The sequence below is a fragment of the Trichomonas vaginalis genome, chromosome VI (genome assembly GCF_026262505.1).
Source record: "Trichomonas vaginalis G3 chromosome VI, whole genome shotgun sequence".
Lineage (NCBI taxonomy): Eukaryota > Parabasalia > Trichomonadida > Trichomonadidae > Trichomonas > Trichomonas vaginalis.
The window spans coordinates 423840-438938 of record NC_067208.1 but is presented as its reverse complement, the minus strand read 5'-3'; the positions used below and the strand labels follow the sequence as shown (position 1 = coordinate 438938).

Here is a 15099-nt window from a genome sequence, read left to right as displayed (position 1 = left end):
GAAGAAAATGTGGAATCAAGTTTTGAATTAAAAAAAAGTATTGGAAATATAAAATTGAATCATATAAGAAACAAGATGAAAAGGCGAAAAGAGATACCAAAAATAATGTTTCAATGGATGATTCAATACTATCACGATTTAATCCTTTCATCTAAATGCAAAATGTGTGGTAAAGCGTTTACATATGTAAATAAACCAACATTGGATAGAATCGATAATGAAAAACCACATACCAAAGAAAATTGTCAGTTAATGTGTTGTTATTGCAATGTCGTAAAATCAAATAAAGATGAAGATGTTCAACGTTTAAGAATCAATTTAAGAAATTATGCATTAAAAAATAATTTACCAATGACTTTAGATTCAGTTGAAGCTTATCACATTCTCCGTAATGGAATTACTGGTGGTCTATCAAATGTTCAACATCGTGTTAATCTTAAAGGAATCACGCACATTAATAAACTTTCATATAATCCAGAAACTAAAACTGTATCAAATGAGGACACCACCAACATTATGACTCATTTCGTTGGGTTGACTTTAATTCATTATATCCTTCATCATTTTCATCTAATCCTCATGATTTCATTCAATATACTGACCATAAAATGTATATGCCGGGAAGATTGAATGGTGTTATCATTTGTGATACAGCAACAAAGAAAGCAAAAGCACTGGGAATAATTAAGAAGAAAAATACTTTATTCGTGGCTGAAGTAAAGGGTCACATTGATGAAAAATACATTAATGATTACATAAACTTTTTACCGATAATAAGAAACTTAGATATTATCACAGATGAAAAAACAATTGGCAGTTTTATGTATAATTACATGAAATCAAACAATCTACCAGTTGACCAGAAACAGAGAAAATTAACTCAGTTAGCATCAACACACAACCAATATCAACCATTTTCTTCTTATTATCTTTGGTATCTAATAGACAGATTTCATTTTATCATTGATGACATTCAATCAATTTTAACATTTACGAAAAACACTTGTTTTAATGAATTTGCGAACGAATTTATGAACGAAAGACAAAAGGCTGAATTAGAAGGAAATAAAGGAAAAAGTTTATTTTGCAAGATTTCACTTAATGGATCATATGGTTACGATGCAATGAATACACAAAATTACGCAAAGACTAAAATAATGAATGCACAGAAGGCACGCGTTGCATGTATGTCAAATAAGTTTAAAAACATAAGAGAAATAGGAGAGGATACATATCAAGTGATGCTTAAAGATAGATTTTATAGATGTGATACATGTTTACAAGAGGCATTCTTCACTTTAGATAATGCTAAATACTGGTATTTGGTTTTCATTTATGATTTTATGTATAAATGCATGAATGTTAATCGTTTTCATTTCATTGAAGGTGATACTGATTCATCTTATTGGGCAATCGCTGGCGACCCAAATCTTCCTAACACTCAAGCATTTCAAGCAATTGTTACTGATAAACAATTTTATGATAAAAACATTTTCAAATTCGCACCATTTGATTTCTTCTGTTTTGATGAGAAATTTAAACCTAAATTAAAGAATAAAGCTGAAGAAAAAGCACATGAGAAGAAGTTATTGGGTTTAGCAATTGAGAAACAAGGTGATAACATGGTTGCTTTATGTCCTAAGTGTTATACATCATTCAACGGTTCAATTGATGGAAGTGATTTTAAAAAGATTGCACAAAAAATGAAAGGTGTTAGTTTACGACAAAATAAACAATTAACACCTAAAAATTATTTGGATATAATAAATGATAAAGTGATATTTGATGGTCAGAATATTAATTTACAACTTAAAAATGGTCAATGACTCGCTTAACAATGGTAAGACTGCATTAACAGGAGCACACACTAAGGCTGTATGTTGTGAAAATGGATGTTGTATGCCATTTATTTAATAATTTAAATTTATTTTTAATGAAATGCCACAGAAGAGACAAAAGGAACCGTTAATGATTTTGATACTATGATTCAAAGAGGTGGGCACCCTTAAAACATTATTTTATTTTTATATAAATGGATAACACAGATTTAAAAATTTTAATTGATGATTTAGTACTTAATCAAAATTTTCTTAATTATTATGAATTAAAATCATATCTCCAAAAAATAATAATATATAACGGGTGATGATATGGAATATTATTATCCATATTATAAAAATGAAATTTTGAAATATCATAATAAAATAATTTCTGAAATTAAAGACAAAATTAAAAATAATGAATATTCAAAGGGAAAAACTAAATCACAACTTAAACAGTTGAAAGATTTCAAAAATAAAGTATTAACAGAAGAAGATATTGATGAATTATATAAATTATATAATCCTGAGCCGCAAAAGCCAAAGGAACAAAAACAAAAGGTGCAAAACACCCAGGTCCTTCAGACCATAAATGATGCACAAGCTTTAATTTATGATTCATTAGTTAAACCATATTCAGCCCGACTTTTAAATGAAGATCAACTTTTGGAATTCATCCTTCAACATAAACTCGAAGCGGGAAAGTATATCAAACCTTTATATACAGCATATTTAAAACAAATGAATAGAATACATCCAGAATTAATGAAGGGGAATGAAATCCAAAATCAAAGCAGATAAAATTAAACCACTTGCAACACCAAAACCTCCAACGACAGTACCTCCTCCTCCTTCAGTTAATCCTTCATCATTCACTTTATTATATCCATTTCAAACATTAAAGAAGCAAAAAGATTTTAAAAAGGATTTCAAGATATTAAATAAACCAATTGACCCAAAAATTCAACCGTTAAAGGAAAAATTTAGTCGCCCTTCATTTGCACCATATCCATATTCATACGAAATCGATCATCTGGAATATTCAAAAGGAAACGTTACTTATTTATTTGCCATTAACATTAACACTAGATATTTATATTGCATTCCAGTGAAAGGGAAAACAGAACAGGAAACAAGAAGAGCTATTCAATACTTACTAGATCATGAAAGAGTAGATAATATCAGGGGTGATGGTGATAAAGGATTTCAGGCAGCTATGACTCATTATTTCCCACAAATTAATTTTTTCTTTTCATCCTCTCCATATACGTTTCATAATAAAATAGTTGATGCGGTAATGAGAACTCTTAGAGATGCGTTAGGGGTTAACGGTCAGATATACTGGGATGGAAATCATGACTCCATCATACAACAGTTAGTATATTATTACAATAATACATGGCATAGAACAATAAACATGAAACCAGTGGAAATGAAAAATGATATTTCAAAAGAATGGGAATATATTAGAAAGCAAATGGAAAGGTTGAATGATGTTAAATAGAGATGTGAAAACTTAAATTTTATAATCCCTGGATGCACTTTCTTCGATTTTTTTTAAATTTTTGGGATAAATTTTGACATCTTTTTTTTTGCTGGCGACCCCCCCCGTTTAGGGCATCAAAAAAACATGTTGTTTCGTTTCAAGATCGGGATATGTTGTGAACCCGACTTCTTTCATTAATGAAGTGATTTCTTAAGTTGAATAAAAACAAATTTGATTGAAATTCATACAAAATTTCTTTTTATCATTATTTAAGATGCTTTTTTATGTTGAATTGTTAATTTTTTTATTTCCACCTGGGATATTTTGAATTGGGCTAGCCCAATCCCACCTCTCAATTTTCTCTCAATTGGGCAATGGGGATCCATATAAAATGTATTGTAACAAAATTTTACATGCATAATAAAGTACAATTAAACAACATTCTAAAAATATTAAATTCACATCATTTACTTGAAGATTTTATTTTCAACAAAATTAATACAATAATTACATTAAATTGAGGAGATTTATAATATTTATTATAAATTAAAATATTATTACTCATTAATTTGTTGAAATATTGCATTTTAGTGGTAAAAATTAAAATTTAAGTTTACATGGAGAAAAAAATTTTTAAATTCCAAAAAAAAAATCAATTGGGATAACGATAGGGACAAAAATTTAGAATCCCCATATGCTTGGGATAAAATCACATGACTAATGTTAAACGTGAACAAATTAATTCGGGGCTCATGAATTTTAAACAAGGAAATAAAGTTTTAATTCATCTCGATTATGGAAAACTGATAAATCAATGACAAAAAGAAGACGAAGATTTGACACAATAGCTGAATTTGTTAGATATATTAACGGTAATGTATTAGTTGAAGTTGACAATAAATTAATAGAAATTCCGATTTATTTTATTACTCCATTATATTTAAATAATATTTAATTTTTTTTATTTCGTAAGAAATGAGTGACAACAAAGCAGTCAAGAGTCCAGACGATGAATATAAAAAGAAACTAAACAGAATTAAATCAAAAATATGCTATTACAAAAGAAGCCGCAATGCGGTGGGGTTTGAAAACGATAAAGAGAGGAAAGAAATAATCGAAAAATTAGAAACTTACCGTTCAATCCTTAAACTGAGTGAAGCAAAAATAAAAGAATTTAATAGAATAAATAAATTGATTGGAAGAGATGAATTTAATAAAGATGAATTTTTAAACTCAATCCAAATTTAATTTTTATTCCTCTTCGACAACGTCTCTCTTTCCATCATTACTGCAAAACCACATTTTCTCAGTTTTATGCGTTTTGTTTATTTTTAGCAGTTTCTTCGCCATCGTTTAGCAATGAGAACAGGTGATACATTGGTTGCTTTATGTCCTAAGTGTTATACATCATTCAACGCGTTCAATTGATGGAAGTGATTTTAAAAAGATTGCACAAAAAATGAAAGTGTTAGTTTACGACAAAATAAACAATTAACACCTAAAAATTATTTGGATATAATAAATGATAAAGTGATAATTGATGGTCAGAATATTAATTTACAACTTAAAAAAGCGTGGTCAATGACTCACTTAACAATCGGTAAGACTGCATTAACAGGAGCACACACTAAGGCTGTATGTTGTTGAACATGGATGTTGTATGCCATTTATTTTTAATACAATTTAAATTTTATTTTTAATAAAATGCCACAGAAGAGACAAAAGAACCGTAAATAATGATTTTTGATACTATGATTCAAAGAGGTGGGCACCCTTAAAACACTTATTATTATTTTTATATAAATGAATAGCGCAGTATTAAAAAATTTTAATTGATGATTTTAGTACTTAATCAAAATTTCTTTAATTATTCATGAATTAAAATCATATCTCCAAAAACATAATATTATATAACGGGTGAATGATATGGAATATTATTATCCATATTGACTAAAGAAGAACTTCAACTTTCTGAATGTGCAACTTTGAACGCTTACTTAAAACCATTTATGGTATCATCAACTGTCAAATAAAGCCGCAAAGCGCGCGAGGTCGTAGACCGTGATAAACATTTACGAGGAATTTTGCTTAACATCAAGTGATTCGTTCATCTCTGATTGGATTGAATTTTTATTTTTCAACCTGTTCATTAGTTGCTAAATCAAATATTGAACAATATGAAGAATTAATGAATACATTAAATGAGAAACAAAGGAAGCAATGAAAGAGCTTTTAGATGAGAATTTAATAAAGTGAATATCATTGGTTTTAATTCGGGAAAGTTTGATTTAATTTAATTCTTCGTGATTTAAATACTGCAAAATGGAAGATAAAATCAATGCTGGGTTCTTCTTCTCAATTTAAGCAAGTCATAGTAAAGAAAACAAACTGTCCATATGAATTAAGATTTATTGACATCAGAAATTATATAGCGGGTGGAACATTAGACCAATTCACTCAAGATTTCGGAAACATAAATCACGTGTTAAATCCTTTTTCCCTTATCAATTCATCACATGGGAGAATACGAAGATGAATTATATAAAGTGAACCATTCACTCAAGATTCATTTTATTCAGCATTAAACACAAGAAACAATATCCGATTCAGATTATCAATATATCTCAATGATGCTAAAAATTTTGAGAATAGATTAGAATATTTTATTCATTATTGCAATAAAGAGTTGAAATTATGATTGACCCAATTGATAAAATTATCGAAGAAACATTTGTTTATAAAATTGACATGCTTCATAATCTTTCTTTATCATCGAATGCATCAATGATTCGTTACGCGTTAGCATATAAGAACTTCAATCCTAACGAACATATCCAGAAGAAGAAAATGTGGAATCAAGTTTTGAATTAACGAAAAAGTATTGGAAATATAAAATTGAATCATATAAGAAACAAGATGAAAAGCGAAAAGAGATACTAAAAATAATGTTTCAATGGATGATTTTCAATACTATCACGATTTAATCCTTTCATCTAAATGCAAAATGTGTGGTAAAGTGTTTACATATGCAAATAAACCAACATTGGATAGAATCGATAATGAAAAACCACATACCAAAGAAAATTGTCAGTTAATGTGTTGTTATTGCAATGTCGTAAAATCAAATAAAGATGAAGATGTTCAACGTTTAAGAATCAATTTAAGAAATTATGCATTAAAAATAATTTACCAATGACTTTAGATTCAGTTGAAGCTTATCACATTCTCCGTAATGGAATTACTGGTGGTCTATCAAATGTTCAACATAGAGTAAATCTTAAAGGAATCACGCACATTAATAAACTTTCATATAATCCAGAAACTAAAACTGTATCAAATGAGGACACCACCAACATTATGACTCATTTCGTTGGTGTTGATTTAATTCATTATATCCTTCATCATTTTCATCTAATCCTCATGATTTCATTCAATATACTGACCATAAAATGTATATGCCGGGAAGATTGAATGGTGTTATCATTTGTGATACAGCAACAAAGAAAGCAAAAGCACTGGGAATAATTAAGAAGAAAAATACTTTATTCGTGGCTGAAGTAAAGGGTCACATTGATGAAAAATACATTAATGATTACATAAACTTTTTACCGATAATAAGAAACTTAGATATTATCACAGATGAAAAAACAATTGGCAGTTTTATGTATAATTACATGAAATCAAACAATCTACCAGTTGACCAGAAACAGAGAAAATTAACTCAGTTAGCATCAACACACAACCAATATCAACCATTTTCTTCTTATTATCTTTGGTATCTAATAGACAGATTTCATTTTATCATCGATGATATTCAATCAATTTTAACATTTACGAAAAACACTTGTTTAATGAATTTGCGAACGAATTTATGAACGAAAGACAAAGGCTGAATTAGAAGGAAATAAGGAAAAAGTTTATTTTGCAAAATTTCACTTAATGGATCATATGGTTACGATGCAATGAATACACAAAATTACGCAAAGACTAAAATAATGAATGCACAGAAGTCACGCGTTGCATGTATGTCAAATAAGTTTAAAAACATAAGAGAAATAGGAGATACGTATCAAGTGATGCTCAAAGATAGATTTTATAGATGTGATACATGTTTACAAGAGGCATTCTTCACTTTAGATAATGCTAAATACTGGTATTTGGTTTTCATTTATGTTTTATGTATAAATGCATGAATCTTAATCGTTTTCATTTCATTGAAGGTGATACTGATTCATCTTATTGGGCAATCGCTGGCGACCCAAATCTTCCTAACACTCAAGCATTTCAAGCAATTGTTACTGATAAACAATTTTATGATAAAAACATTTTCAAATTCGCACCATTTGATTTCTTCTGTTTTGATGAGAAATTTAAACCTAAATTAATGAATAAAGCTGAAGAAAAAGCACATGAGAAGAAGTTATTGGGTTTAGCAATTGAGAAACAAGGTGATAACATGGTTGCTTTATGTCCTAAGTGTTATACATCATTCAACGGTTCAATTGATGGAAGTGATTTTAAAAAGATTGCACAAAAAATGAAAGGTGTTAGTTTACGACAAAATAAACAATTAACACCTAAAAATTATTTGGATATAATAAATGATAAAGTGATATTTGATGGTCAGAATATTAATTTACAACTTAAAAACGGGTCAATGACTCACTTAACAATCGGTAAGACTGCATTAACAGGAGCACACACTAAGGCTGTATGTTGTGAAAATGGATGTTGTATGCCATTTATTTAATACAATTTAAAATTTTATTTTTAATAAAATGCCACAGAAGAGACAAAAGGAACCGTAAATAATGATTTTGATACTATGATTCAAAGAGGTGGGCACCCTTAAAACACTTATTTTATTTTTATATAAATGAATAGCGCAGATTTAAAAATTTTAATTGATGATTTAGTACTTAATCAAAATTTTCTTAATTATTATGAATTAAAATCATATCTCCAAAAACATAATAATTATATAACGGGTGATGATATGGAATATTATTATCCATATTATAAAAATGAAATTTTGAAATATCATAATAAAATAATTTCTGAAATTAAAGACAAAATTAAAAATAATGAATATTCAAAGGGAAAAACTAAATCGCAACTTAAACAGTTGAAAGATTTCAAAAATAAAGTATTAACAGAAGAAGATATTGATGAATTATATAATTTATATAATCATGAGCCGCAAAGCCAAAGGAACAAAAAACAAAAAGGTGCAAAACACCCAGGTCCTTCAGACCATAAATGAAGCACAAGCTTTAATTTATGATTCATTAGTTAAACCATATTCAGCCCGACTTTTAAATGAAGATCAACTTTTGGAATTCATCCTTCAACATAAACTCGAAGCGGGAAAGTATATCAAACCTTTATATACAGCATATTTAAAACAAATGAATAGAATACATCCAGAATTAATGAAAGGAAAATCAACAACTAAAACTTCATCATCCAAAATCAAAGCAGATAAAATTAAACCACTTGCAATGCCAAAACCTCCAACGACAGTACCTCCTCCTCCTTCAGTTAATCCTTCATCATTCACTTTATTATATCCATTTCAAACATTAAAGAAGCAAAAAGATTTTACAAAGGATTTCAAGATATTAAATAAACCAATTGACCCAAAAATTCAACCGTTAAAGGAAAAATTTAGTCGCCCTTCATTTGCACCATATCCATATTCATACGAAATCGATCATCTGGAATATTCAAAAGGAAACATTACTTATTTATTTGCCATTAACATTAACACTAGATATTTATATTGCATTCAAGTGAAAGGGAAAACAGAACAGGAAACAAGAAGAGCTATTCAATACTTACTAGATCATGAAAGAGTAGATAATATCAGGGGTGATGGCGATAAAGGATTTCAGGCAGCTATGACTCATTATTTCCCACAAATTAATTTTTTCTTTTCATCCTCTCCATATACGTTTCATAATAAAATAGTTGATGCGGTAATGAGAACTCTTAGAGATGCGTTAGGGGTTAACGGTCAGATATACTGGGATGGAAATCATGACTCCATCATACAACAGTTAGTATATTATTACAATAATACATGGCATAGAACAATAAACATGAAACCAGTGGAAATGAAAAATGATATTTCAAAAGAATGGGAATATATTAGAAAGCAAATGGAAAGGTTGAATGATGTTAAATAGAGATGTGAAAACTTAAATTTTATAATCCCTGGGATGCACTTTCTTCGATTTTTTTTAAATTTTTGGGATAAATTTTGACATCTTTTTTTTTGCTGGCGACCCCCCCCGTTTAGGGCATCAAAAAAACATGTTGTTTCGTTTCAAGATCGGGATATGTTGTGAACCCGACTTCTTTCATTAATGAAGTGATTTCTTAAGTTGAATAAAAACAAATTTGATTGAAATTCATACAAAATTTCTTTTTATCATTATTATTTAAGATGCTTTTTTATGTTGAATTGTTAATTTTTTTATTTCCACCTGGGATATTTTGAATTGGGCTAGCCCAATCCCACCTCTCAATTTTCTCTCAATTGGGCAATGGGGATCCCATATAAAATGTATTGTAACAAAATTTTACATGCATAATAAAGTACAATTAAACAACATTCTAAAAATATTAAATTCACATCATTTACTTGAAGATTTTATATTTTCAACAAAAATTAATACAATAATTACATTAAATTGAGGAGATTTATAATATTTATTATAAATTAAAATATTATTACTCATTAATTTGTTGAAATATTGCATTTTAGTGGTAAAAATTAAAATTTAAGTTTACATGGAGAAAAAAAATTTTTAAATTCCAAAAAAAAAATCAATTGGGATAACGATAGGGACAAAAATTTAGAATCCCCATATGCTTGGGATAAAATCACATGACTAATGTTAAACGTGAACAAATTAATTCGGGGCTCATGAATTTTAAACAAGGAAATAAAGTTTTAATTCATCTCGATTATGGAAAAACTGATAAATCAATGACAAAAAGAAGACGAAGATTTGACACAATAGCTGAATTTGTTAGATATATTAACGGTAATGTATTAGTTGAAGTTGACAATAAATTAATAGAAATTCCGATTTATTTTATTACTCCATTATATTTAAATAATATTTAATTTTTTTTATTTCGTAAGAAATGAGTGACAACAAAGCAGTCAAGAGTCCAGACGATGAATATAAAAAGAAACTAAACAGAATTAAATCAAAAATATGCTATTACAAAAAGAAGCCGCAATGCGGTGGGGTTGAAAACGATAAAGAGAGGAAAGAAATAATCGAAAAATTAGAAACTTACCGTTCAATCCTTAAACTGAGTGAAGCAAAAATAAAAGAATTTAATAGAATAAATAAATTGATTGGAAGAGATGAATTTAATAAAGATGAATTTTTAAACTCAATCCAAATTTAATTTTTATTCCTCTTCGACAACGTCTCTCTTTCCATCATTACTGCATAACCACATTTTCTCAGTTTTAGTGGTTTGTTATTTTTAGCAAGTTCTCGCATCATTTTTATCGTTTCCTCCCTTGTTATGATTCGTGGTAAATTTTGAGCTTGTGGGGTATCCATTTATGATAAAAATAAAAATTTGTTATCACTTATTTTATCGTTAATGGTTTTAGGTTATTCAATAATTAATTATTTTTGAAGAACTGAAGGTGTCACCACGTCACCATGTCACCAGGTTAATTAACTTCTCTGAAAAAATGAGACAACATGACATTTTGACAACATCACAGGAGGAAGGCAGTTATGAATTATTTTTGAAGAACTGAAGGTGTCACCATGTCACCATGTCACCATGTCACCAGGTTAATTAACTTCTCTGAAAAAATGAGACAACATGACATTTTGACAACAATCCTGGAAATATGATGCAGTCCAAAAATAAAGTTAGTTTTAAAATTATTTTTATTTTTTTATTCCTATATAAATGACAGCAACAAACAACAACAACAACAACTATATCGTTTCTGATGAAAAAGTTATTGATTCATTAGCTGAGGAATTAGTTGTGGCAGAAACTAAAACCCTCAACGAAAGAATTGGTGAAAACAAGATTGATTTACATAACTACCTCAAACATGATGGAGGAAGAGGAAGGAAAACTGGTGTGGCTTTATTAGTAAATAAAATTTCAAATTTAACGATTATAGATGTTGATATCAATAAATCATACAATGATGAACTTAAAGAAACAGTTAGAAAAGATATTTTATCAAAATTTCGGATAAAGATGTTATCGTTAAAACCGCTTCAGGAGGTCTTCACATTTATTGCAACACTAATTTCTTCTATGCAGTTTCGAACAGAATGATTAAATGTTATTCCTGCAATGATTATGATATCGATATCATGACTTCTATGGATGAATCAAAGCGTTCTTTAGTAGTTATGGCTGATTCAAGAGTTCGCAAGAATGCAACAGAACCAATCAATACATACTCATTCATTCGTGGAAGTTATGATTCAACATTAACTAGAACAGTAAATGATATATTAAATGATTTGAATATTAAGGTAAGAGTTGAACAGAAGAACGAAGAAATAAAGACTATCATGAATGAAAACAAAGATGTAAACATTGACGATAAACTTGCCCAGAGCATAGTTGATGGCATTAGTGATTTTGAAGTACATAATGATGGTGGAAACATGAATTTAGAAAAAGAAGTTACATTATTCACACTGTTTCAAGCAATTAATTCGTTACCTAATCATTTAATTAATGAAGCATACGATAACGTTTATAATTTCTGCAATTTAACTGAAAATGCAAAAAGTAATTTTGAAAAAGCACGTAGTAGATATGCACATTTAATGACTTCTCCATTTGTTTGGTGAAGATTCTAAAACTTTATCAAAAGGAATATTATGATGAATATGTTTTACCTTTATTACGTAAGCCAAAAATAACATTTGATATAAAACTTGATGACTCGTTTTTGATAACAGATATTAGACGCAAGGCTGAAAATCATCAGTATAAAAACAGTTCTGAAGTAATTGAGGATTTATCACGTGTAATCCGTTTTGTAGATTGTGGAAATAAATATTTCATTCAAAAGGACTATAATATCCACGACAAAATGAATCAAATATCATTCGTTCTTCAATCAAACATGAAAGAGTCACTCAAAATGATTAAATTATTTAAAGAAGAAGGTAAAACCATAACAGCATGGGATGTACTACTAAATCAATTATCCTCATTAACCGTTAAGGGTGTTTGCTTTAAATCTGATTCCCCAGATGTTTTCTCAACGTTTCAGGGTTATAAATACAACATTCTTGAAAAGCCTGATTACTCAAAAATTGAGATGTTTATGGATTTCATTAAAGAAGCCATTTGTGATAATAACGATGAAGTGTATAAATACCTTCTCGGCTGGATTGCATCAATGATTCAACATCCTGGAATCAAGAATGAAACAGCAATTATTTTGAAAGGACTTCAGGGAACAGGTAAAAACAGATTCACAGACATTATTTCTGAACTTCTCGCTGGTTATTCATGTAAAATCATTACTGAAATAAGTGAGCTAACGGGTAATTTCAACTCAGTAGTTGAGAATAAAATGTTTCTTGTACTTAATGAACTCAAGAATGTAGGTGAAGATAGACTCGCAAACTTCAACGCTTTGAAATCAATTATAACGGATAATCAAATAAGAATTAATGAAAAGAATCAACCCAGAAGAACTGCCCAGAACGTTGCAAACTTCATTTTCGTAACTAATAACGTCTACCCTGTCAAAATTGAAGTTGGAGACAGAAGATACGTAGTTTTAAGAGTTAATGGTAAATTCAAGGGTCAATTTAATTACTTCAAGAATTTGATGAATTCATGCACTAAGGAATTTTATGATAATTTGCTGACGTATTTTATCAATTACGACCTTTCATCATTTAATGTACGAATCATTCCGATGACTGAAGCCAAACAAGATTTAATTGAATTATCAACAAATCCTTTAGATGAATGGATAAATACACATTATGATGAATTGAGTGCAGGTATGACATGTAAAAATGCTCTATTCTGCAAACCATCAGACATGAAAGACAAGAATTTCCAAATGAGCATTAAGGATAAATGTGATAGGAAACAGAGAAGAATAGATGGTAAACAAACATGGTGTTATGTTTTGAAAGAAGAAATGAAAGGATTATATAAACAGGTTGAACCAAACGATAATGAGGATTCATTTACTGACGATGAAATACCTGTAAATGAGGCAGTATAAAGTATGATTGGAATTTATTTTTGCCTTCCTCCTGTGATGTTGTCAAAATGTCATGTTGTCTCATTTTTTCAGAGAAGTTAATTAACCTGGTGACATGGTGACGTGGTGACACCTTCAGTTCTTCAAAAATAATTCATAACTGCCTTCCTCCTGTGATGTTGTCAAAATGTCATGTTGTCTCATTTTTTCAGAGAAGTTAATTAACCTGGTGACATGGTGACGTGGTGACACCTTCAGTTCTTCAAAAATAATTAATTATTGAATAACCTAAAACATGAGACTTTGTCTCCGGACTCTTTGAGTCACTTAACGTAAACATTAACGTAAACATTTATTTCTGCAGTTCATCCATTACTTCATTACCTAATTAATTACAGACATAAAATATATTTAGTTCATTCATTGAACTCTATACCATGCGTAAACTGTCATGTAAGGTGGCATGTATTCTTTACTTTGTCCCGTTGTTTGTGTATATCCTGAAACGTGATGTGTATGGTTTCCTTCTCCCTGAGTGTCACTCCAGTAACAATTTATGGCAAACTTAACGTCGTCTTTAACATCATATCCTTTACCTTTTGTCATTCCTGACCAATCCCAATATCTATGCTTATGCCAACCTGCTTGAGATGTACTTAAATCTATGTAGTGACTGTGTGCAGGTAAATTTTCACCTGAAATCGTTTTACTTCCCCCTGTTTCCTTTGAAGAGTTTGCACAATACAAAAACCTGTCAACTATTTGTTCCCATGCACCAACACCAAACATTACTTGAGGACCTCTTGCATCCATAGATGTATAAATAGAACCTACTGGGTTCATTAAATCAAACATATGAGATATTATAGGATTGTCTCTTTTGAACTTAAAATATAGTGTAACTATTTCAGGTTTCTTCTGGTTTGTGTCAGAATATTTTTTATAATATAATCTTATGTTTTCAGGGTAGGTAAAATCTTGACTATAATATTTATTTCTGTCATCTGTATAATAATATACTATTCTCGTTTTTTCTATTGCATTATATCTTTTATATCTATAATAATCTAAATATAATGTTAGCTTTTGTTCATCTACATGTGGTGTTCTGTCGTCATCTCCATAGTCATAATAATATGGTGCTGGAGCTGGGTCAGCCAACATCATACCCGCCATTTCATAAACTCTTAAATATTTCTTTTGTTCGTCTCCATATAAGTTTAAGTAACAGTTGTTGTCTAATGGAACTTTAACTTGTGTGCCATCATTCTTTTTATAACTTACATACATTTCATTGTTATTTTTCGGAATGAGTTTACACCGTGTACCATTTTTAAGGACTGTACAAACTGCCATCTAAAATATTTATTTTCTTCATTGGCAGAAAAGTCACCAACAATAGTTTCAATATTTTTCGTTGTTCCTATCAAACTTTGGTATATTTCGTTAACATATGTTTTATCCACCTTCTTCTCTAACTCATCGTTAACATATTCCTTATCCGCTTTCTTCTCTAACTCATCGTTAACATATGTTTTATCCGCTTT

The 15099-nt window shown here is 29.3% G+C and overlaps 4 protein-coding genes and 3 pseudogenes across 7 annotated transcripts, besides 1 other annotated feature; 5 read left to right on the top strand and 2 right to left on the bottom strand.

Moving 5' to 3' along the window:
- Nucleotides 1-15099: part of a mobile genetic element that runs on past both edges of the window.
- On the top strand, nucleotides 253-1819 carry TVAGG3_0778370 (annotated as a pseudogene). The gene has a single exon. A coding segment is annotated over exon 1 (1567 nt).
- On the top strand, nucleotides 7484-8056 carry TVAGG3_0778360 (DNA/RNA polymerase superfamily; the record flags this gene model as incomplete). Its single annotated transcript, XM_051246222.1, has 1 exon — nucleotides 7484-8056. One exon carries the CDS (start codon nucleotides 7484-7486, stop codon nucleotides 8054-8056), a length of 573 nt encoding a protein of 190 aa, XP_051081697.1.
- On the top strand, nucleotides 8183-9494 carry TVAGG3_0778350 (annotated as a pseudogene). Its single transcript has one exon. A coding segment is annotated over exon 1 (1312 nt).
- TVAGG3_0778340 (uncharacterized protein) lies at nucleotides 10462-10734 on the top strand (the record flags this gene model as incomplete). Its single annotated transcript, XM_001297057.1, has 1 exon — nucleotides 10462-10734. The coding sequence occupies one exon, from the start codon at nucleotides 10462-10464 to the stop codon at nucleotides 10732-10734; it is 273 nt and encodes a 90-aa protein (XP_001297058.1).
- On the top strand, nucleotides 12147-13555 carry TVAGG3_0778330 (annotated as a pseudogene). The gene has a single exon. A coding segment is annotated over exon 1 (1409 nt).
- On the bottom strand, nucleotides 14051-14395 carry TVAGG3_0778320 (phage tail repeat-like family; the record flags this gene model as incomplete). Its single annotated transcript, XM_051246221.1, has 1 exon — nucleotides 14051-14395. A coding segment is annotated over one exon (345 nt), but the record flags the coding sequence as incomplete, so codon positions are not given.
- Nucleotides 14498-14728, bottom strand: TVAGG3_0778310 (phage tail repeat-like family; the record flags this gene model as incomplete). Its single annotated transcript, XM_051246220.1, has 1 exon — nucleotides 14498-14728. A coding segment is annotated over one exon (231 nt), but the record flags the coding sequence as incomplete, so codon positions are not given.